This window comes from Coturnix japonica, chromosome 4 (assembly GCF_001577835.2).
Source record: "Coturnix japonica isolate 7356 chromosome 4, Coturnix japonica 2.1, whole genome shotgun sequence".
NCBI classification, from domain to species: domain Eukaryota; kingdom Metazoa; phylum Chordata; class Aves; order Galliformes; family Phasianidae; genus Coturnix; species Coturnix japonica.
The window spans coordinates 77,784,123-77,808,757 of record NC_029519.1 but is presented as its reverse complement, the minus strand read 5'-3'; the positions used below and the strand labels follow the sequence as shown (position 1 = coordinate 77,808,757).

Here is a 24,635-nt window from a genome sequence, read left to right as displayed (position 1 = left end):
CTGAAAAACTTAAGTCTTTCTTAGAATTTAATCCCATACTACCTGTATATTTTACACGAGCTTGAGACCAAGGCCAATCTGTGTCAATTTTTACATACCGCCTGGCCCTGCTGGGCAGGGGGGTTGGTACTACATGATCCTTGAGGTCCCTTCCAACCCAGGTCATTCTGTGATTCTGTGATTCTGTGATTCTGTGGGCTGTGGACCTTTTGTTGGGGTGCATGTCTAAGTTGGAACTGGCTTTTTCTTGGAGGTGCTGATGGGTTGGCTGGGCATGTTGCACACTCAGCGCTATAGACATACCAGAAATCAAAGCAAATCCTGCAACCACAAATTTGAAAGCATTTTCCCTGCAGCACACATAGGGATGGTGATGCCACGAAGTTCGCCTTTCCCGCCGGTCACAATCACCTTCCATTTTCCTTCATCTGCAAAACATAAGCAAAGCGGGCTCTCCAGCCCCGTTAATTTCCCTTCCATGCTTTTAACTGTGAAGAATGGAACCATTTTTCCTGTCTTTTCGCCCCCTTTCTGATTTCTACCTGGTACACGGAGGAGCTGGCCTTGTTCACAACCCTAACCGGTCCCATCCACTGGGGTTCCATCTCCTGGTTTTTCTCTCTAACCCCCCGGTATGTTACCAGGTCCCCTGTGTTCCACTCCATGGGGCGCAGCAGCACTCCTAGCTGCTTATCCATCTTGTGGATGTTGGCCTCCTGCACTGAGGCGAGTTGGTGGTATGTATCTGACACCGTTCTCAGCATGTCCTGAACCCACCTGTCTGTCAGCACACGGGGCTGCAGCTCATCCGGTGGTGCCCCTGTCTGATACCAGTGCTCCAGCATCTTTGGGTCTCTTGCTGGAGCCATTTTTGGGGGAGAAGGTACGTGAGATGCCACAGCTCCCCGTAATGCCAGGAGGACAAGTGGGAGTTTCTGATCCCAGTCCTTCCTTTGTTGGTTTATGATCTTCTTCAGTGCCATCTTCAGTGTTTGGTTGGGCCCCTCCATCAAGCCAGGCTTATGAAAATGCCCCATGATGTGAAGTTTTTGCTTAATGCCCAGCACCTGGCACACACCTTTTGAGACCTCTCCGACAAAGCGTTGTCCGTGGTCTGAGTCGACTTCCTTTGGGATGCCCCACCGTGAGAAGACGTGCTCTACCAGGATCTTGGCAGTTGTGTTAGCTGTGTTATTTCGAGCTGGAAATGCTTCCACCCACTTGGTGAAGTTATCACTGATCACCAGGCAGTACTTGTTCCCTTGGGCCGTCTGGGGCAAAGGACCAATAAACTCCATCTGCAGCTTGCTCCACGGCCCAGAAATCCTCTGGTGGCCCAGGAGGGCTTTTGCTGTTTTTGCATCGGGATTGTTGGCTGCACAGGTGAGGCAGTTGTTGACATACCTCTCTACATCTTCTCTCATCTCAGGCCACCAACCAGCACCCTGTAGCCTTGACAAGGTCTTATCTATTCCCAAATGCCCCTGCTCATGAGCCAGAGCCACCAGCTCTGTCCGGACAAGTTCCGGCACCACCCAGACTGGGAAATCTGCCCCCTCTCTCCGTGCCAGGACCAGACCCGAGACATCCTTCCAGACCTTGCACCCTTTGTACTCCTTGCCCTGTGCCAGCTCCCGGACACCTGGGTCTTGTGCCTGCAAGCCCAGCAAGTCCACGTTCTCCCAGCTCCTGCCTGCAGCCACCAACAAGGGGCCATTCTCTGAGGGCCTACTGGCCTTCCACATCTGCCCTTCCTTAGCTCCTTGTTTGGCTTTGACATCCGCCTCTTTGTTCCACTTAGCCTCCTCTGTTCCCTTCTTGTGGGCCCTGACCTTAATTATCTGGGCTGGGTGTGCCCTCTGTTCTGCCAGCTTGGCGAGGTACTGCAGCTTTTTGGCATAGGTGACAGGCTTGCCATCAGCTGACTGCATGTCCCTCTCCCTCCAGAGTGGCAGCCACTCCAGTGCCACCCTCACCACCCAGCCCGAGTCTGAGAATATGGCCAGTGGCTGGTCTGCTGGGGTGTTCTCAAGGGCCACTGTCACAGCCACCAGCTCGGCGGCCTGGATGGAGTGCGGCAGGCACTTCCCTTTGATCACCTCCCCGGTGCATCGGTTGATGGCAGCATAGCCTGTGTAGGGCACCCCATTCTCATGATAGTTGGAGCCATCTACAAACCACACCACATAGCCTCTGTCCTTGGCATCCCCCAAGCTAATGCTGCTCTCAAACAGGGGTGCCCGCTGTCGCTTTGGCTCCCCCACCCCCTCCCCGTCCCTCTCACTGCTGATGACCACCCCATAGGTGCTGGGTGGGGGCTCTTGAGCCTGCCCAGGGGGGTTCTTGTTGGGCAGTGCCAGCACCCAGTTGGCCATCCTGGGGCTGCGCAGGGGTCTGCTCCCTCCCTTCCCTGACAAGAGGTACCTCACTGGGGCGCGGGATGTCCTTAGCAGCACTGGGGCAGACCCCACCAAATACTCCCAGTGCTGCAGGGCCCAGATCAAAGCCAAAGCCTCCTTCTCGTATGCAGTGAACTGCTGCTCTGTTGGCGTCAGGAGCCGCGAGGCGTAGGCAACAGGCTGGAGGAGGGCACCATGATGTTGGCTTAGGGTGGCCCGCAGCCCTGACCCCACACAGGCCAGCTGCAGCACATAGGGTCTGTCCCTACAGGGCCACACCAGCATGGGGGCTCGGACCACACTCTCCTTTAGGGTTTTAACAGCCTCATCCTGCTCTGGACCCCACTCCCACAAAGCATCTTTTCTGAGGAGCTTGCATAGTGGGGCGGCCTTCTCTGCAAACCCCTCAATGAACTCTCGGGTGAACTTCACGAGAGCCATAAAGGACCTTAAGGTGGTAACATCAGCCGGCGCTGACAATTTCTGTATCAACTCAACCCTCTGCTTCTCCAAAGAACGTCCTTCCTCCCCTAGGGTGACCCCCAAATACGACACCTCCTTCCAGCACAGCTGGGCCTTTGTTGGGCTGACCCTGAACCCTGTCTTATGGATGGCCTCCAGCACCTCCCCCAGCACCTCCAGGTTCTCCTCCTTGGTCCGAGTGTGGATGATGATGTCACCAGCACAGGACAACACGCTCTCTTTGCGGCGGAGCTTCTCCCACATCTTCAACACATGTGTGTGGCAGATGGCAGGGGTGCTGTGAAAGCCTGGGGGGAGCCTGGTAAAGGTGAACTGCCGTCCCTGGATAGTGAAGGCGAATTTGTGCCAGGACTCAGGGTGCAGGGGGATGGCCAAGGACGCGCTGGTCAGGTTGAGCACTGAAAACCACTGTGATCCCTGGAAGATGGCTTCCATGACATCAGGGTATTTGGTCACTGTGGATGCCTTCAGTGGGGTGACCTGGTTGAGGGCGCTGTAGTTGAGCGTCAGCCTCCAAGTTTTCCTGTCAGCTTTTCTCAGGGGCCAAACCATAGCATTGCTGGTGCTCTGCTGCTCCACCAGCACCCCCTGGTCCATCAGGGTTTTGACTGTATCCCATAAGCCCTCCTCAGCCTCAACTGGGTACTGGGGCTGCTGCTGAGGAGGGGGATCTGGCCCTTTTATCACAACTACAGCATCGATTCGCCCACAGTCCAGCTTGTCCCTTGCCCAGACCAGTGGGAACTGCTCTGTTACCCGTTTCACTCGGGGCTCCCATTCGGGGTGGATCAGGAGCTCAGGAGCTTTGATTGACATGACTCTGTGGCTTGCCGGGATGACGGGCACATCACTTTGGGGGCAACGTAACAGTGTTTGGTTTGCCAGGTCCACTACCACCCCCATCTTTGTAAGGGTGGAGACGGCCAAAATCCCTGGCTTTCCCTTCATTTCCATTTTCCCAAATTTTTCAGACCCCTTGGCAGTTCCAATTTCAAAGGATATGGGCTCTGTGAATGGCACTGAGGATTTTTGGCCGTTTGGTTCAGTTACTTCAATAATTTCATGTGTTTGGAAGAGCCCAGTTTCACCAGGGGTCATATTCAGAATTGAATAAGAGGCACCAGTATCAATTAACATCACTTGTCCAAGCACCCCTCCTCCAATAGTTATATCAACTATCAGGCGCCCCCACAAATCGGTCTTAATCGGTGCCACAAAAAGGGGCGATGCGGGTGCCTGGCAGCCCTATTGCTGAGCCTTAGACCCCGGGTCGATGGGGTTGGAGCTGCTGTGCTTCTTGGCCTCGTGCAGCGCCAGCTTTCTAAACAGCTCAGCATCTGGCAAGCCATCAATGTCCTCCTGCTTCTCATATTTGATCAAGCGCTTCCTCAGCTCAGCCCGCCAAGGGTTGGACTTCTGAAACCTCATCCCTGGCTGGTTTTCCTTCCCCGAGCCGTTCTTGCCATCGGGATCTTTGCGGTTGTCCCCTTGCATTTTTCTCATCCCTGCATTTTGGAAGGACATGGCTGAGGGTTTCCCTTTCTTCCCCCCCAACATGTACCCCGGGAACGCCTGCTTTTGTAGTTCAAAATTCTGGTTCAGGATCTGCTCTAGCTCTGACAGCGGCTTCCTCGCCGCATCCCCACCCGCAATCACCCTCAAAGGGGGGGTCAGCCCCACCACCAGTGGCTCCTTGAATTCAGGCCTGTCAAAATCCAGGGGGGACTCCTTGGAACCGGGCAGCCCCGCCATCTGGTAGAGCATCTTTTTACGGTTGACATAGGCATCTGGCCGCTCTTCAGGGTTTTGCTTCTCCTGGTGGAAGAGCACCAAGGGATTGACCTCTGGGAAGAACACCTTTAGCACAGCCGACTGGACGTCCCCGATATCCTGGACATTGCCCATCTGCACATCCCCTGGCAGGGCCGCAAAATCATCGGGTTTCATGCACTTCCTCACCACGTCTATCAGGTCACTGACCGCGCTGCCGCTCTGGCACCGGGGCAGCCTCTGTGCCCTGGACAGCCAATTGACCGCCGTCTCTTTGGTCAGCGGTCCCAGCATCTTTCCCACCGTCTTGAGCTGCTCGGGGTTGAACCACAGCATGGCCCGGTTGGTATCGATGGCCTGCAGTGGGGTGTGGCTGACTGGCTCGTCGGGGGGACTTTTCTTAGTTTTAGCAGCCTCTGCTTCATTGCCCTGCAGCTGACATATCTCCTCCCTCAGGGGAGCGTATGGGGATGGCCTGGTGGGGCTATTGGCCCCCCACACATCTTCCTCATAGTCATAGTGGGGCGGGTGCGGATCGAGACAGTCATCCCCCTCGCCATTCCCAAACCGGCTCCTCTTGCCCTGGATGGCAGCCACAATGCCCCGCGACACCCCCAGCTCCGCCTGCAGCTCCTGGATCTTGGCGTGGCACACCTTGTGATCGGGGCCGGTGCCACGATCCCGCTGGGCATCCTGCAGGACAGCCCGCACCGCGCTCTGTGCATCATGCGTCTCCCCAATCCATTTGCCCACCTCCTTCTCTAACTCCTCTGTTTTCAGCTTCTCATAGCCCAGCTTGTTCTCCAACCGGGTTATCTCCACCGCGCTCCTCAGCGAGTCCCCACACAGACCCTGCACCTCTGCCCGCAAGTTATCCACCTGCATCTTGAGCTCGCCCTTGGCTTGCTCCAAAGTCTGCACACTCTCAAGAGCCTCCTTAAGCAACCTGGACAACTCCCTGCCCACCATAAGCAAACCCTGCAAAGCCGCTCTCTTTTTGCACTTGTTAGTGGGTTTGGGCTTTTTGTTCTCCTCAGACCAGCTCTCCCACTGCTGACACAACTGCTGGTATGCCTCAGGGCCCTGAAAGGCCCCAGGGGACCAAATCGGAGGGAGACACTTCTGGAGCACAAATTGCTCCAGCTTCCAGTTGCTAACGATATCAGACATCATAGTGAAAGTTGGGGTAACGAGCTGACAGATGGACACGTCTCACAACACAACTACCATAACACTGGGACCACACAGAACCACAAACCAACCCTCCAAAAAGCCCCACGACCTCCCTGGACACCAAACCCAGCAGCAAGAGAAGGGGACAGTGGGGATGAGGGGACAGAGGGGGACAGGGGACCGCGGCCTAGCAGGCGGCCGCTGCAGCCTGCCGGCACCCCGGGGTGCAAGCAGAGAGGAGAAAAAAGAGGAGGACCCCAATAATAAGATCTCACCAATCCTTGTCGGGTTGCTCTGGGAGTCCCGGGGACCTGGAGACGGATGCTGCAGAGTTCCGCTGGATTCGGCACCTTTAGGGTCAAGGTGCTGGCAGGGTCTCGGACCCGGTGGCTCTTTATAGCCATGGCAGGTCGTTGTTTGGGGATGGTATCTCCTGTTTGCTTCCTCGGTGCCTTTCCCTCCCTCAGGTGCAGCATCTCCACTGCTATCTTCCCAAGGACAATTTATTTGGCTTCTCTTATCCTCCCCGGCGCTGATAACCGCGGAGCAGGTGCTTTGCTCATTATTTGTTTTTGTACGGGGGGCTGGATTAGTCACTGCTCCATCTCGAGAAGCTCCGCTTGCACCAAGTGCCCTCAAGAGGGAGATCCGGAGCAGCCACTGCCGCCTGTCCCAGACCACTCATACCTCGAGGTTCCCCTCATGGCCCACTTGCTTTCTGCACCCCTCTGCTAACCCCTGAGCCTGGAGGACATCACACCTGGGCCCTAAACCATCTAAACCTGTAACACTTGTTGCCCCTCAATTTACACGATGAGTATTTCACATCCATTTATTTTTTTTTTCTCTTAAACTTCAGCAGCAGAATTTCAGAGCTGGGGACCATCCCATTGCACACTGGTGTGTAGCTGAGGGTGAAAGCCTGCTCCCTCACAGCATGGAGGGGGGCTAAGCCCTGCTGCTGCATCAGCTGAACTGCAGCTGGAGGTCTGCACCTGCAGAGACAAACAGAGCCCCAGCTTCACCCCACAAACCACACTGCAGCTCAGAGCCCTGCACACCACTCAGCCCGCTTCGTTTTCCTCTGCCATTACACAGAATAGGGCATTACTCATTCTCTTGTCATTCTCATTCTCCTTCTCTCCCCCCAAATACTGTAACTAACTCATTAAAAATAAGGGAGGAAAAGAAAGCAAAACTGCTCCCACATAGCTACTTGAGCCCTGGGGATTACCCCTTGGGGACCCCCACCACCCTATGATCCCCTATCTCCAATAACTGCATTCCTGGCTGTGCTTCACTGGGCTCAAAGCTGAGCAGCTCTCTCCATTCCCAAAAATACCGTAGCCCAAAAAGCACTGAGGGTGCAGCTCTGTCCTTGTTTTTATGCTCAGTGTTCACATTTGTGGCTACTGAGGAGCTCCAGGGCAGCTCAGCCCCCTGGGTCTGACCATCCCCGGTGGGCAGTGCCCCTCTCCAGCCCCTGCACACCCAGCACAGCCTGGCTCACTGCTCTGCTGCAAAATGGGATTTCAGTAGAGATGGGGACCCCACTGGGTCGTGCTTCTTCACTGCAGTGACCCCTTCTTTCCCCATGCTTTGCTCCAGTTCCCCAAAGCAACACATTGTGCTGAAAGGAGGACATCACGGGTGGGGGAATACAGCTGGAAATGTTACAGAGCTGGCAAAGGAGCAGGAAATTGGTGCTGGGAAGGTGAGGTGAGGGGATGGGCAAGGAGAAGACTGTGCAGATGGGACAGGGATGTGGCTGGGCAGAGGATCAAGAAGGTTGGCTTTCACTGATGATATTAAAGACTTAAATCTCACTAGAAACTGTGAGGCAAGCAGCACAGACACATGAAAATTCAAAGATTCCCCTCCATCTTGCCCCAGCCGCCAGCAAAGCTCGTGATTAGGGTCCCACAGGAGCCGCTGCGCCCCAGCAAGGTCACAAACACCTCTTGTTTGTGCCAACAGATGGGTTCAGCTCAACCCCCCTGTGCTCTTCCCAGACAGCAGCCCCAAACAAAGCGGGGATGCGATAAGCAGCACCTGGCTGCCTGCACGCTCCCACGGCTCTGGGGCTGTTGTTGGCGATGGGCTGCCAGACACAGGCATCCCACCTCTGGTGTGTTTACTGGGAGCAGCACCCAGCCCTGAGAACGGTCTTGTTTTGAACAGAAAAAGAAAGAAAGCCACAAAACTCTAACAGCTTTACACTTTTACGTTGTTAATATTCTTTTCTTTCCATTGTACAAATGTATGTTAAAATGCTGCAGGGAAGTACCTCTAAAGCTGCTATAATCCTAAGATCATTTGAGTTGGAAGGGACCCTTAAAGGCTACCTTGTTCAACCCCTGCTACAAAAACTTACAGCCCCATCAGGTGCTCAAAGCCTGGGGAACCCTCAAAACTCAAAGTGTCTGCTTTCGACAAGCCACTGTCACCAACCTTCTGGCAGCATTTGAAGCCCACAGTAATGTGCCCCATGCCCAAGGATGTAACAGTGCTTACTCCATCTCTGGGAGCACTCTGGTCCTGGCCAGGAGGTCAGAAGATGAGCAGGGGTCAGCAGACAAAGAGGTGGAAAAGGGGAGATCCAGCCATGGCAGCAGGCAGGACAACTCACATGCAGTGGGAAAACCCACTTGAAGTGGCATTTCTGAAATGAAATCCCTTGATAAAAAGGACCCCACAGCCTCTATGTGTGGGTCCTCAAATGGGAGCGTTGGAGCGGGGAAATACAACCATGTGCTAATGATGGGGACCAGCCCCATTTGGGGACAGCATTTTGAGTTCACTGCAGCCTTAGTGAGAATACTGCACTCCGTCACTCCCTGAAAATGCAATTAAAATCTGCCTGCCTTGTCTGAGTCACTGCACTGCAATTCCCCTCCTCTCCCCTGCAACCAGGTGCTCTCCCTTGCCTTTATGTGCAGCCTGGAGCTGGGCTCGCTCTCCTTTGGGGCCACCACAAACCTCCCACCACCCCAAAACCTCTCAGTGTCCTCCTGGTGGGCCTCTACCCAAAGAAAGGCACCAGCAATAAGCAGAAACTATAGAGAATGAGGTGCTGCCAGCACAGCTCTGATGGAAGGCTGCACCCTGTGAGAAGGGATGAACACTTAAAGGAATGAAATGAGCTGGAAAGCACTGAAATGACCTCTGGGCTGCTCCTTCCAGGAAAGAGTTAAGGAACAATTCAGCCAACCCAACATGTTACCCTTCACCGCAAGGCTCTGGGTGGTTGTAGCAGGAAATCGTATTAAACAGAACGGTGGAGGGGTGGGGTGTGGGGGGGGAATGTGTTAAATCAGCATAGAAAAATCTGGTGAAAATGTGAAAAAAACTACATCAGATGAGATGGAAAATCCTTTTTCTTTTCCCATTCATCTGGCAACTCACAGCTTCAGGGGGGGCCTCATGTCTGTGTGTGAGATGCCCAAGAGTGAGGGATGGGGAGCTGCACAGCCCCCCTAAAGGCCCTGTGGGTACGAGACAGCAGGGAACCCCAGCAACGGGAGAGAAGAAAAGGACAGCACACCATCCATTCCTTCCCAAAGATGGGAATTCTGAGGGCTTGCAAGCTCTGCACCCACCGCTCCCTGCACTTTCACACCGTGCATTTCACTGCTCAAATCCCAAACCACTCGTGCTTCAAATCCTTCACCTATCACTTCAATACTTCTGTGAATGAGGCACTCGGTGTCAAAGCTCAGGGTTAGGTGAAGAGCCTGAGCAGAATTTCCTTACTTTTGTGGTTTGTCAGCCACTACATTTGTTTGAGGTTTCTTGCTGTTGTCTTCAAAGCATTCTGCGATGCCTCCCTCGTGCGCTTCATGGGGAGCTCTCAGCATTTTCCAGGCCCAGGACGGAATGTTTCCTGCACGAGGATGGTTTGATACGCAGTGAACCCCGGAGGCTGCAGTTAATTCTGCTGCCTTCTGCTGAAGCAAACGGCAGAGTGCCTGGAGTTGCATCTTCTCATTTAGAACGCAAATTGATTTCTACAGAAAACAGCCAAAGGGGGTTGTTTTATTCATTCCGTGCCCTCCGAGCCAGCTTGCTCCTCTCTGATACACAGAGGCCAGATTTTACAACAGGAAGAAATGCCAGATGGTGAAATAGGAGGAAATCATTAAAAAGCAGCAAGCCCAACCCGTCGCCCCGACACCTGATTGTCAGAGCGGGGACTTCTCACCAGCCAACACCAGCAGCACCTGCACACAGCTGGATGATGATGGACATGGCCACCATGGCCCGGCCATGGCTCCGGCTCTGGCTCTGCCTGCAGCTCCCAGGTAAGAGGGATACCTCTGGATGAGGGCAATTGAAATCGCTAATCCCAGGTAATAGTGATAGGATGAGAGGAGATGGCTTCAAGTTGTGCCAGGAGAGGATCAGGTTGGGCATTAGGGAGCATTTCTACTCAGGAAGAGCGGTGAGGCACTGGAACACAGTGCACAGGGAGGTGGTGGAGTCACTGTCCCTGCAGATGGTCAGGAACCATGGGGATGTGGCACTGAGGAACATGGATAGTGGGCACGGTGGTGGTAGGTGGATGGTCAGACTGGATGATCTTAGACACCTTTTCAAACCTTAATGATTCTACGGTTCTATAATTCCCATCATAAAAACATGATGGCTGGGGGCTTGCAGGGGATATGGACTGAATGTACAGTCGGTGTACGTATTCTACATATATATAGTACATACAGAGTTGTCCCAGTGCAGTGGCAAGGACATCCCAGGCCCCCAACAAACCCACCAGTTGAACCAAAAGCCCCAGATGGGGAAAATTAAATAACTAAGACAAACAAGAAGGTGCCTGCAGGGAGAAAAGCACCACAGTATGGTGGGGCTGGCTAGTTTCCCTCTGAATAAGATCACAGCAAATCCCAGTTTGCCCCACATGGGTAAAGGGAAACCTATTGGCCCCCATGGCTCCATTCCTGAGCTGCTGCCCCATTCCCACCTGACTCCCTGCTCCCAGCCAAACCACACACCAGGATGGGGCAGCCAGGGCCAAGCGCTTGGCTGTGCAGTGGGTTTGCAGGGCTAGGGCTGCACAGGGCAGTTTGCAACAGAGGCCATGGGGTTTTGAAGGAATATGCACATTTTAAGGCAAAAAATAAGGGGGGGAAAGGGCTCTGTTCAGCTTTCTGCATGGCTCTAAATCTTGCCTGGGAAACAGGCAGGAGAAGGGAGAGCATCCTTATCTCCTGAGGCTGTTTTTCACAAGGATGTGCAGCTGCACAGGATTATTTACTGAACAGAAAGCTCTGCTCCAGCTCCTGTTTTCCTTCCCCAAGGCCATGCCAGCTGCCTCCTCTCACACACAAACACCACTCCTATCTGCTCGGACCTGAGATAATATTTCCACAGTACCTGAACAGCCCAAACAAGGTGATACGATGCGAAACTGAAGCTTTCAAATCCTTTTGCTACCTTTGAGTTGTTCTCCTTCTCCACATCACAAAACTCTTATGAAAAAGGGCCATCAAAAATTAAATACCAAATAAAATGAAATGGCATTAGCTTTATATTCATTTTCCCAACCTTTCCACATTTTCTCTGCCATTTCTAGAGATGTGTTTTAGGAAGAGAACAACACATCCCACAGCAACAGCTCTGGAGTTGTTCAGAGGTTTATAAATACGAAACAACAGAAATAATCTAAAAGTTTTAGCAACTAAAATAAGGGAGTGAAGGGGGCTCAAAAGGATCTCTGGATTCCAAAATTGAGAGAATACAAATACATCACTCTTAAAATCATTCCTCCATACCTCTCTGCCACTGAGCTCCATCTCTGGATGAGTGGTTGTGGGGTGAAGTAGTTGGTTTTGCCAAAATATATTTACAGAGAGTATCTGGGAAGCTAAAAAGGCCTCTGAAGGAATATCACAGAACCACAGACCAGGCTCCAAGCACCTGATGGAGCTGTAGGTGTCTCAGTTCATTGCAGGGGAGTTGGACTAGATGACCATGTAGGGTCCCTTTTAACTCAAACGATTCCACAATAGAATCACAGAAAATCAGATTTGGAGGGTACCCATAAGGATTACTGTGTCTAGCTTGTAATACAGGCTGATGTTTCTACTAGAGGGGCTCTGGTTTGATGCTATTTACTGAGCACAGAAGGAAAAGTTAGGCTTTAAGAGACAAGTGGACGTGGCACTGAGGGACATGGGTCATGGTGGGATCCAGAAGGTCAGGCTGATGGTTGGACCTGGGGATCTTGAAGATCTTTTCCAACCTATGTTTCTAACGAAGGTAAAACACACAGCTCTGTGTTCCTGCCTCTTTTTGTAGGTTTCTGTACAAATCTACTTTCATCCTGGACTCCAGAACATATTTTTGCCCAAACAAACAACAGCACAGAAATCGTCTGCCCGATGAAAAAGGAGCACACCGGGGTTTACTGGTACCGCTGGAACCAGGACAGGCAACACTTTGAGTTCTTGCTATTTTCCAGTCTGCTGGGAAAAGCCACGTACGGCACAAACATCAGCCAGGAGAAGTTCAGCATCCGCGGGACGAGTTCCCACCACTCCTACAGGCTGCACATCAGCCAGCTCCACGGCTCCGACAATGGAACCTACTACTGCTGCACCATCCAGTCCTCACAGCTCATCATGGGCACTGGGACCCAGCTCAGTGTGGGTGAGCATCGCTCCTGGGGCTCCAAGTTGTGCGGCAGTGGGCTGGGATGATGGGGAGCATGTTGGTGTATGAGTTCCCAGTCTGGAGGTGTAAGGTGTGGGTTTGGGGGTCTATGAGATGGGATAATTCAGAAAATGCAGCAAAGAGCTACACTGCATTTCTCGGTGGGCTTCTAGGGAGACAAAGAACATACTGAATTGAGATGCAGCTATAGGTACTGGCTCTAAAACACCCCTTCTTGCTTTTTGCACATATACCCCACATCTCACATTGACTGTGCTGTCTCAAAGTTCCCTTCGGGATCGGTGCTGCTTCAAACAGAAGCTGGTTTCAGATAAAGGAGAACTGTTTTCTTTATCAGCTATGCACCTATCTATGTCCCAAAAGCAAGGCATGAAAAACATGGCTGAAATTCAGCACCGCCAAGGACACTCCAATTTATAACTGAGCCCCAGCAGATGGCTGGAAAAAATTCAACTCTGCTGAATATATATATATTTTTTCCCCTTCAACATCCAGGATAAAACAAATCGCCTCTAAGTCCCCTTAGATCTATCATTTTATTAGACAAAATAGTGCAGTTCTGAGCAACAACTGCAGTAATGTGAATACAGAAGAGATCCAGAGGCCCCTTAGAGCCCCCTGTGCTGCTACAATTCCTGTGTAAAGAACACGGGGCTGGAAACCAACAGGTAGTAATGTAAAACCTTAAAATAAATGGTGAGGTTTGCCTGGCTGTAAGCACAACCTGGGGATTTTTCCCTTTTTTCTGCTTTAATCCTGCCTGTGTTTGCTCACTTAACTTTTTATTAACACTATGGGACTTTCTCACCACCGAGGAGCTCAGATGCTCCTAGAGAAAGGGGGGTAGCACCGGGGGGAAGAAAAAAACATGGCCGTGTGTGAAAAAAAAGGACACGAGCGGATATGAGCATGACGCCAATCCGTGAATCGAGACAGGCTTGGCAAAGAAGCAGGGCCATGGGGTGTGGGATGATGGCGCGGTTTCGAAAAAAGGCAGCAGGCAGGGGAGCCCTGGTGTAAGCAGAGGTGGGTGATACTGCTGTCTGACGCCTGGGAAGAAGCATGTTGTCTCTAGGAGCTGATGTTCCCGTCATAACCGGCGCTGTTGAAGCCTGATTGCATGAAATAGATCCCCTCATCTTACTGTACTGAATTGGACTTTCACCACCAAGCTCTACAGATGTTTTTCACTCGCAATGTTGCCTCATAGCGTGGGAGATGTTATTGATCACGCCCTTCGAAGAATGGCTGGTGATTAGGTACTTGCATACTTACTGGAGAGAATGTACATGAAGATTTCCATCCCTGTCCAGGCTGGATCCAGAGAACCCTCTCCAGGAAAGTTTCTGTTACTCTCCAGCACTCCTAGCTCCAGCGTGTCGCCTGCTGGGGGTGCTTCAATATTCCATCAGAGTCTTGAATTCACTGACCACCCACCTCGCATCCCCCTGCTCCGTCTGGGTCGCCCCGGTGGGCACCGCCCCTGTGGCAAGAACCGTCGCCATCGGTCCCCTCAGGTGCTGCTCAGGAAAGAGCTCCTGTGGCCCTTTGTGCATGTGGCTCTTCCCCTGGTGGCGGTGCGCTGACAGGCACCAGTCCCGGTTGGGTAGAGCGCCGGTGAATGCGGAGCGGAGACGTAAATCGGTCCGTCGCCAGTCCCACCACTTGTGTGCGTGCTGGAGAGTCCCCTCGACGGACTGAAAGTTTTTTCTGAGCGGCTGGCCTCCTGGCACGATTGTGATTGCTGGCCTTGAAGAGCACGCCCTTCAGCTGCTTGTGTTTGGGCTGCTGTCCTATATTTCCCCCAGCTTCTTTGACAATGTGGTTCCCCACTAACAACTGCCGGCTGTGCCCCCTCTCCCTCCCCCCCACCCTTCCCATCCCCCTCTGCTAGCAACACCACTCTGAATCATGCTCTGTCCTCGTCTCCGCGTATACGCGCTGCAGTCCCACTGCTCCCCCACTTCCTCTGCGGCAGTTCCAGCCAGTCAGTGCCTCTGAGATTCCGATCCTGTGGCGCTTTGCCCCTTCTTATACATCCCGCAATCGGTCCCCTTTTGCCCATCTGTTCTTGGCCGTGTGGCAGGGGAATGCCCCTTCCCCCACCTGTCCTCTTCTTCCCCTCACGCACAGGTGGCCCGTAAGCCCGCGCTTCCCATTAACCCCCACAGAGCCCCAGGCTACAACAGGAGCAGCGACTCTGACCAGGAGAACCCGTCCCCATCCCCGTCTCGGGGCCGGTGCAAGCGCAGCGCGCTGATCTTGGTCACTGAACTTTGTAGCAGTGCGTGTTAAACTTATATTTTTTCATAGGAAGTGATCGTCATTTCTTTAGGACTCCCGTCGTTCTTTTGAAGAGGTGGCGTTCAGCTGAAAGGTATTATTCTCTAGAAAGAAGTCCAGTAGAGATCCATGAGCTCGTGGCTGCCTTTCTCCATTTTTCTAGCAGTATCTTCAGTTGACGATTCAGACTTTGACGGCCTACTCCTTGAAATTTAAATCATCCCCATTACAGACTGATGTCTCTCTGCCCCATTTGGAATTCACTCACCATCTACATCCGACCTGTCAAAAAATGGAACAAGTTCCAGATGATGTCGTTATCTGGCCTCAGGCTATGTTTCTCCGTCAGAACATCACTTCTACCTTTCCTCTGCTCCCATTCCTTACATCGTCGTGTTGATTTCCAAACCCACCACCCCCTGTTCTTCTTGAGAAGCAAATCAAGAAGTGGGAATGTTTTAAACAGCACATAATTCATATGGGGCAGCTTTAGTCTTTGATTTCCAACGTCCTTACCTGATTATTCTGACATGGCTTCGTTCTCCCAGCCCATTTTCTTCTTGCAAATTCTTTTTCAGATGCTGCTTTGTTCAAGGCAGGTCTGTGATGTTGAAATCCCCACCTCAAAAAAAGGCCCCCATGCCAGCCCCCAGTGGCCACATGCAAATTTTTACTGTCTTTTTTTCAAAAGGCAGAATCTTTGTGGTCTTATTCTACAAACCCACCCTGAACAAATTATGGGTCAACATTCAATGGCCTTATGCTGCCTCCAGTTTGACGCACTGCACACATTGGCAGCCAAGTCCGCGTGCACCACTCTTGGCACAAAAAATATGTCAGTAACAAACAGTTTCCCTCCGTGCTAGTCAGTTATTGCCTTGTCTCTGCAGTTGTTTATTTTCCTGGCTCTCGCTTTAATTTGTCGATGTGCTTGACCTGTATTCCGTAGTTTGCGATTAACCCCTCTGTTCCTGATATGCCAGAAACCAATGAAAAATGGTGTGGTGCACCAGGGCTTGTTATTGTGAGGAAACATGCCAGCCAGAATTTGTCTGGTTCATCCCTGGGGGGCCCATTTCTTTGGGCCTCAACCTTATTTGTACGAGTTAAATGCCAAAGCTGCTGGTGGAGCTTCTAGAGATCTGTTTATTCTAGCCTTTGCTAGACGGTTTTAGACATGCATCCCACTAGATGCAGCTTTTTGTTTTTTTTTTTAACAAAAAATGAGCAATCCATTGGCCCTTGTCCATACGGGCTTTTCCATTTAAATAAAGCATCAACAAGGCATGCTCTTTGTGTCTGCTTGTCAAATACATCTTCTCGGGGCCCGATGTTCACATGAGAATCAACCATTCTCCATCCTTTGAATGAGATCAAGAGCTCCTTGAGGAGTGCCTGACCTTCACTGCTGTGCCGATGGAGGAACGTCGGAGCAGGTACCAGCTGACAGACTCAGTTGGCATGCCTTGGTGATGGCTGACAACAGCTGTCCCCGATCGTTTTGTATGTGCTGACTGCCAGCTGCTTTCTGCCTTATAACCAGATTAATGTGACCAATTAGCGCAACAACTTCTGCTTTTTAAGTGTTCATGTTGGTTTGGTTTGAGCGCGAACGCCGTGTCGGCCTTTTAATTCTATTAGGTCCTGAATGTTTCTGGTGACTCCCGGATTTCTCATTCTCTGCATCCACGTGAGTACAGGTTGCCTACACACCAGCATTCAATTGTCTTTAGAAGATTTACAGACTGAAACATCTACAATAGAGTAGCATAAACCCACGTTCAGGAAAGACCTATGCCTTCTTCAATTCCTTTATTGCTTGCCTTTCTTTCTTTCCCCCTTTTTGTTTGTTCCTTGCTTTTTTCTTTTTTGTTCCGTCGTTTCGCTTGTGCTTGACTTCTTGTTCTTAGTATGCTGGCAATCTTAACTTCCCAATTTCCTCCAAGTAATTTTCCCAAATATCAATAAAGTAATTTTAAAGGATTGGCGGTCTACTGCTGGCCTGTATATTGAGCACCCAACTTCCTTCTTGATTTTATTTGGGCTGAATGTCGTGACATACCATCAACATTCTCTATCGTTGGTCGGTGCGGTTCTTCCCCGGACTTTGAAGACATCCCAGAATGTCTGGCTGAGCAAAACACCACAGTGAGCCTGCAACAATCCGGAGACTCCTCTCATGTGTTGAGGATATACTTTCTGGTGCGGGTATTAGCACCAAACTGACCCGGAGGTGTAATGTTCCTCCCCGGAGCTGTTCCTCCTTCGCCCAGCCACAAGACCCTCATTGAAGAGGTTAAGGTTGCCCAGGCTGTTCTGGATGGGCACCACGTGGACACCGCTCTGGCTTGGATGACTTTTTTGATCCTTGACCAGCATCCCGGAAAAGCGGCATCCTGCCAAAAAGCAATAGTCCAGGATCTCCTAGACCTTCAGGTAGAGCAAACCTGCATGATACTCAAATTCCGGATTTCACTGTTCTGAGTTTTCCCCTGGGCAAGCTGTCCTTACAGGATCAAAGAAGTTGCTAAGCAGCAACTGGCAGCCTTGAAAGATGGCCCTTGCTGAGCCAGCACGACGGAGTCAAACTGTGGATGGCACTCTGTATACGGGTCATGAGATGTTGGCCCGCTGGAAAGAATCAACAGAAATTGACTGTCTGGACAAGTGCACTGAATGATGGGTATAGTAAGCCAGAGTGCACGATGGAACTGTTTGGCAAGCCCCCGATGCTGAAAAGAAGAATGGGATTAATCCATTGTACATTGATTTCCGAGAAGAGACACGACCAACGGAGAGTGTCACCCCCTACTGAAAATGTAGACAGCGGGAGCAATAACTTGCTGCACACACCGACACGAGAAGGTGAGGTACCTAACACCCACGAGTTCTTCTGCCTCAGTCTTCACTGTCGATGTCAGCAGGGCTTCTCTTTCCGACTCTCACATCCTCTTGAAGCTCCTAGCTGAGTAGACTGTGGAAAGCACAATATACCTTCCAACTATAATGAGTAACAGGCAAGCATCTTGAAGACTGTCCTCATGAGAATTCAAGTGAGTATCAGACCATCGGCACTTTCAGGGTCATGAAGGAGGCTGCTCTGAGGTGGCTTGCCAAGATCACTTTCCATCATCAATTTAAAAAGCCGTGACTCGTGAGTGTAGTATCTTTGCCCAGGTGGACTTGTACCGAAAGCAGGAAACATCACTTCCCAACTTCTTTAAGAAAATGGAAAGACCTGGTGAACTACAGAACAGTTGACCTGACGACATCACCTGTGCCTCGGGCACGATGATGGGAAAGCAAAGTATCCTTCTGGTGGCACATCAAAGTGAGGAGCATGATCTGAAGAATCAACCAGGCCGCTGTTCTGTCACCAAGGTGCAGTACTGTGCCTCGACCTTCAAGCTCTAGTTTGCCCTTACTGTGATGGAGTGATAACGCTGGTAGACCAAAGAATGGCACACCCAGATTTCAACACGTACTCTGATTACCATACTGTAACCACATTTCACAGATAGTTAAAGGCTACAGGACGAAGTTCGTCCATTCCTAACTATGCGAGGCTTGGTCAGACATAAAAGTTATCTCCAGCCATTAACCTGTGTCTTTATTGAATGGGTCGCTTTTCTTCTTGAATTACATTCAGAAATCATGTCTCGCTATAGCAGTTCTGCTAGTGTGACATGCCAGCAGCGATCGTCCTGCCAAGGGATGAGGACTTGCGTGCGTTGAGCACGAATGTAACCATGGCGGTGTTGATTTTCAGCACTGCTGGCATCTCCCTGCTGTTAATCCATAAGAAATATCTGACCTCTTACAGTAACGTGAGAATGAAATTCTTTTAACATTGAAAGTTTTCAAGCTTATCCTTAATCACAAGTTTTTGTTTCAAAAACTGAGGGGTCCACAAACCCCATCACGACTTCAGACATGCAGCTTTTCCTGGTCGTGTGAAATGGAGGCTGTGTTTCTCGAGCAACTCGTTGTCCCCTTTTCTTTGCAGAGCTCGCAGCTCTGAAATGGTCTTTGAAGAATCTCAATGTGCAACCACTGCACGACATCTTATCCACTGTGTGTTTCACAGTACACCGGCATGCCCAGTACATATACTACACACCACTTCGGATTATTCTACTCTGTAACCCGTCATCCTTGCCTTGTGAAGAAACAGTTTGTCAAACCACAACCGCCTTCCTGCACTACTCATCCCCCCCAACAGTGCTGCCCTACCTCCATACCCTCCAAGCAGTAGGCCTCAGTATACTCACATCATCATGCATTTGCTTGTGCTGCGATTTGCAAACGCCAGGCCTGTCCAGCTGCTCTAACCGGGTTCTGCTCGTGCAAGAACGAGAATGGCTTCTGCACAAGCAGCTTTGCACAGGCTTCGCCTTCACCTCATCTCCTCAATGCCTTACCAGCCTGGGAGGCCCTGCAGGCCAAGTCGCCTAAACTGAGCTCCAATGCGCCCACCTTTACTTGAGCTCAGTGACAACTCCCTCCACCTCCTGGCAGCACAGAGCGGATTTTCTGCAGCTCGGAGAGCAGGCCACGCACACACCAACGACCGTCCGCAGTTCTGCCAGCTCTGATCTCCCTGCTATCACCACCGAAGTCAGAAAGCCACTATGCTGTAACAGTTCTGCCGTGCAGCTGAATCTCAAGGCTTATGTCTACCAGCACCAACCCTATGGCAGCTTTTCCTCGGGGTAAATGATGGTGCCATTGATGCTCCAGTGCACCTCTATTTTTGTCTGAATAGCCGACGTTTTCCACTCGTTCTTAAATCAAGTGTAACGGGACCTCACAATTCTCCACACCGCCCACCTTCTTCTGCAGCCCCCATTTCCTCACAGTTCAGCGCTTTCCTGGTAGGCCTCCTACCGGTAGCTGTGCTGTTATCCGCCGTCCCTTCCCAGACATGCTCCTGATTCCCACCGTCTCATCAGTTCAGCAGCTTGCACTAAGAAGCCACCACCAGTCCCCGTCTCTAAAAGCTTTTGGACCAACGGACTCAGGGGTTTCTCGGCCCCATTTCTGCAGTGTGAGGATTACCTTCCCAGGACGGCGCTAAGTCGCTATGCATCCTCAATGTTCCATCTTAGGAGGCGAACTCTCAATTTCTGTGTCTTGGCTACAGCTCAGGAATGGCACTCCAGTCCGTGATTGTCCAATATCCTTTCCCCTCTCCAGCAGTGTCTTGCTGTAATGGCACGGCCTCAATGGCTTTGCTTCATGCTGTTATTTGGTGCGTCCGACTCTTCGATGAGTTGGTGTGCCTAGTTATTTTCAACTATGTTATTTTCCTCTACGCAATTTCGCCATTATTACCTTGGAAACAAAAAAAAACAATAAGCCCACCAAAAAAACAACCAACCGCCCTCACCTGAGAATGAACCTGTGATTACTTGATCAACCCTCGCAAACAGGAATATCCAAATATTCCAACTCACAGAGGCTGCCTTAATGCACCCCCTGTTTGCCATCAACAAGACAAACATGACAAATTCAGTGCTAGGTTTCACTTTATGCAGCCTGGTGCCAACTGGCTCTAAACGGGGAGTCACCGTTTGCTGTTTTCCATACAGATGAAGGTTCTTGAAAGGGCAAAAAGGAGACTGGCTGTCTGCAGATGATTTGGAAGTATTAAGGCTGAGACCTTTTTACCCTTGAAAATAACGTGGTCAAAATGAGTAATTCACATTGGAGGTCTCCAGATTTTCGACTGCAGGCTCGCGGTGCGGAATCGGGCTTGAGGGCCCACTGCCTGTCTTTCAATATCAATACAAAAAGTAAGCGGGCAGTGCAGATTGAAGCCTTGCTGAGGGTGCAGCCCATTAAGTCTAAAAAGCACATCCATACACCCACAGATCAATCCTTGCTACGAGGAGTGACTAGAGCATGCAGAAGCTCTGACACAGCACTTGAAAAGGGGTCTGACATCATGTTGTTAGCTTCCATAAGTTGGTACGACCGAGGCTTCACAGGAAAATCTTGTCATTTGAAACAAGGCTGAATACTCAGGGGATGTATCACATATATTCTGCTCGCCTGTCATTATTCCTTACCTCATCTCGCAATGGAAGACAGAACCAGTAAGGTCCTGACTTACCTTGAACGTGCTCCCTGAATATAAAACCCTATGTCTTTTTAATGTTCTTAAAATTAAAACTCTCATATACAATGTTGGTCATTTACAGGAAGCAGCCATTTGCTACACCAAAAAAACACCTCGTTTCCCTGAAACACTCTCACGTTTTTACCATTACTCCTATTCTGATGCAGAAGCAGGTTGAATCTTAGCATGTTGTTGGTCTCACAAGCACGTTTATCCGCATCCGGTGGAGATGAGCCCTGCAGCAACTGCCTCTGGCTCTTTCTCTCCCAGCATCTCTGTCTCTTAGACCCCAGAAAACAGGGCAGGGTGGCATGAACCCATCTTTAAGTGCGTGTGTATCACTTTCAAGTCTAATAAGGCAGAAGGCATAGCACAAAGATCACCACTGAAAACGCCTGGCCAGCCTGTTGACGCCCAGTGGATGTGCCAGATCAAAGAAAGGTTAGCACTTTGGCTAAGAATCTTTGTTGTGACAGCCCCGAGGAATGGCGGGCGAGGCAGGGGACAAGACAGGGGCTGGGGACCAGGAGACGCGTCCCTATGGGGTGAATCAGTACAAGCTGACTCTGTACAGTGGGATGGGACCCACATATGCATCCTGGGCCAGCGTGTCGTATGGAGCTGCCAGCAAGAGCACTGGGTTGCCCCTTGAAGTGTGTGTGTGAAATTCCAGAATAAAGGCATTTTAATTAATCAAGTGACTAGCACAGTAGATCCTGTAGTCGATCCCCCTCTATCAGTGATGACGTCGAGCCAACTGAAGCAACAAACTGGCTAGGGGGGGATGAGGTGCGTATAACTTCTGGCAATGGCTTTTCCCACTGGCCTCACATACCACCTCTTCTGTGGCAAGTCCTCAAGCCACTTTCCTGTAATGCTATACCCTGTATAGTACACAGTGACCATCCAGCAACTCTGGGCTCGCTGTACGGCTCTCTGCTTCCATGGCAGTCGAGAGGCCGGGCCAGAAGGCTGGAGGGTTTCTGGGCAGGACAAGCCGAAACAGAGGAATAAACAGGGCCGGCAACCACCTGTAGAACAATCTACGGGTGATACTCGTGGCCCACAAAGCCCTTCCCTGCTCTCAGGGCTTGCCCTCATGCAGTCACACACACCCCTGTTTTTTTCAGTTGCGGTTTCAACCAACCAGCACACCCACTTTCCCTCACTCCGCCCGCCTGCCAGTGCAGCATCCCCTGAACCTTCATGCCTGTCATTGAGCTTTTCAACTACCCAACTTCTTTCAGGTTAAGAAACAAGAAAAAACCCATTACACATCTGGGAGCGTCCGTTTTCTCTAGATGCAAAAGCTTTTTCATCAGAGGTGCATGTTTCTTTCTTACCGTAACACCTCTGGACAGCAACTCTATGACAGGGGAGTGATTATATTTTTCCACCCAAGCCTCTTGCATTTGTGAAACCATCAGCCTCCTCAGATCTCTTGAGGCTCACCCGTGACCCCCTAAAACTCCCCACCAGATGAGTGGAGGCATATCAGCCCATTTTGTTCACAAAGTTTCCTCTTGATGAAGGTAAAGCTGCATTTTGAGGCTAGTGCTTCCAGCAACCCTGGGCTGCTGCTTTAGCTTCGTCCTCTCTCCTCGTGATTGCATGCAGCCTGAGCTTGCAGTTTCTGTTTGATGCTCTAATGGAGGTCAACTGAATTGGGTGACATTCAGAAAGATTTAAGTGCGCGGATTTCTAGCTGCCTGTTACGTCCCATTTACCCCATGGAGAAGGGAGTTCAAGAGCTGAACACCATCAGCAGAACTCGAATTTTTGCCAAGAACAAATGTGGCAACCTGGACCCTGCAATTCCCTAAGGACTGCGCAAGCTGCCCGTAGCTGCGGGTCCCTCCTCTGCTGTTACTCACAGCTGCTGCTCCACTGATTTCGGCCTTGGACATGGCCTGTGTCTGACTGCAGGCTGATCCGCTTCCCCCTCGCAGCTTTTGCACGTGCTTTAACACCCCCTTCTGTTCGCGTCCCTAGCTCCTTCACTCGAGCTCGTAGTCCTCTTTCACGACCTAAATCCAAGGCCAAAATTAAATGGCCACAAGCTGCACCAGCGCTGCAGACCGAATGATAGCTTTACCCTCGACTTCTCACCACCGCCTCCGTTACGGCCGGTCCAAAGGTGTGCAGCCCATCACCTTCAAAAAGTGTTCTCTACACAAAAGTCATCTCGCAACTCAGCACAGAGCCCAGAGGCATCTTTCCAGCCCGGCTGCACCCAGCTGGTACCCTCCAGTCCCAGTGCAGATCCATGCTGCTGTGCTCCCCAATAGTCCTCCTTGAGAAACGGCTTCAGCCACCAGTTGCACAGGAATCTGAGCCGAGTCCTCCTCGCATATGTCTCACACCAGGTCATATCCCAGCCAGCGGCTCAGGCGCAGCCCCCGCAGCAATTCGCCTCCATAGCTTTTCTCCTACGCCGGATTTACTTTCTGTGAGCTCTAAGCCTACAGCCTCCTGTTACGCAGCCCTGTGGGGAGATAATGCCAATCAGTTTTTGGTCCCCCACTCCCTAACCCACCCCAATCCCGGCTGTGTCCCTGGGTGCCAGTGCTTACCAATGATAGCCGGCGGATCAGTCGGGGATCAGCCGCTCCAGCAGGAACGCAGCAGGTTGATGGGCATGCACACGGAACTTCCCAGACAGGCCCCCCGGCTGCAGGCACCTGCAAGGCAGGGACAGGTGAGGAACGCCCTGCCCCTCTCAGCTCCGCCACTTGAGGCACGCACTCGGGACCCCTGGAGGAGCACGGTGTGAGGCAAAAGCCGATGAAATACGAGCACTCCTTGTTTCTTAGGTAAGCGGCTGAGGCCTATGAGCATCACCCGCCCTCCATCACCCTCAGCATGGGTATCCTTCCGCAGGATTGCGACTGAAGCATACAGTATGCATGGGATAACTTTAGCCCCCCCCCCCTCCTGCGCCCTGCCTCCCACCGTTCCCTGACCTTCCCTTCGTGTTGTTCGATAACCTTTTTGTGGCCTTCTTAGCTGTCTGGCAGGATGCCACCTGATGCTGCATCCACGGGGGGCTAACACCCCTGGGTAGCACTGGAGCATAAAGGAAACCCTCCTCGGCCCCTACACCCATGAACCAGGAACACTGCTCTCTGGAGCAAAGCCCCTGTGAAGCGCATGCCAGAGCTGATGCATTCCCTGTACCTTTTTTTGTTGTAGATTTGTTATGGGTTGCAACCTCATGGGTTTCTTTGGTGAAGCCGGGCAGCGTGGACTGTTGAAGGCTAAGAGGCAAAACATCGACTGTTGGGCGAGAGGTAGAAGCGTGTTATTCACACTGAAGCACAGCAAGCGCCGGGGGGGGGCGGTGGGCGAGGGAGCTGAGCCCCCATGGCAGCTTTTAAAATGAAACCTCCATCATAGAGCACCACAGAATAGTCTGTGAAAGGGACCTTAATAAGCCCAATCTTGGTTCCAACCTCCCACCGAGATCAGCAGTGCCTGATAGTCCCATCCACCACCTTGAGCACCTCCAGAATGGCGGCAACCCAAGCTCCTCCTGGGCAGCCTGTGTCGGTCTGCACTTGTTGCACACAATTGATATTAATTGACATTGAAGAGCTGTTTGATCTCTTAATAAAACACAAAAACGACCAAAACATTCTGAGACCATTTGAGATTGCACACATTGGGTGGGAGTGTCAGGTGGTAGCATCGCAGCTCTCGTGGTGAGAAAGTCCATATGC

The 24,635-nt window shown here is 51.4% G+C and overlaps 2 protein-coding genes and 1 long non-coding RNA gene across 3 annotated transcripts in view; 1 reads left to right on the top strand and 2 right to left on the bottom strand.

The window, feature by feature from the left end:
- Positions 1–34: 34 nt before the first annotated feature.
- On the bottom strand, positions 35–6,334 carry LOC116653327. Its single transcript, XR_004306912.1, has 2 exons — positions 6,101–6,334; positions 35–428 (listed from the first exon to the last, which is right to left on the bottom strand). It is a non-coding gene; the product is annotated as an uncharacterized LOC116653327 (long non-coding RNA).
- On the bottom strand, positions 3,988–6,104 carry LOC107314049. The gene has a single exon (XM_015862920.2). The coding sequence runs from the start codon at positions 5,823–5,825 to the stop codon at positions 4,128–4,130; it is 1,698 nt and encodes a 565-aa protein (XP_015718406.1). The 5' UTR covers positions 5,826–6,104; the 3' UTR covers positions 3,988–4,127.
- A 2,905-nt stretch (positions 6,335–9,239) lies between the features above and the next one.
- The window catches only part of CD8B (CD8b molecule), a 21,012-nt gene continuing 5,616 nt past the window's right edge, over positions 9,240–24,635 (top strand). The window contains exons 1-2 of the mRNA XM_015862945.2: positions 9,240–10,126; positions 12,138–12,488. Coding sequence (XP_015718431.1) covers positions 10,060–10,126; positions 12,138–12,488 — 418 coding nt within the window. The 5' untranslated portion in view covers positions 9,240–10,059. The remainder of the gene's footprint in view (positions 10,127–12,137; positions 12,489–24,635) is intronic.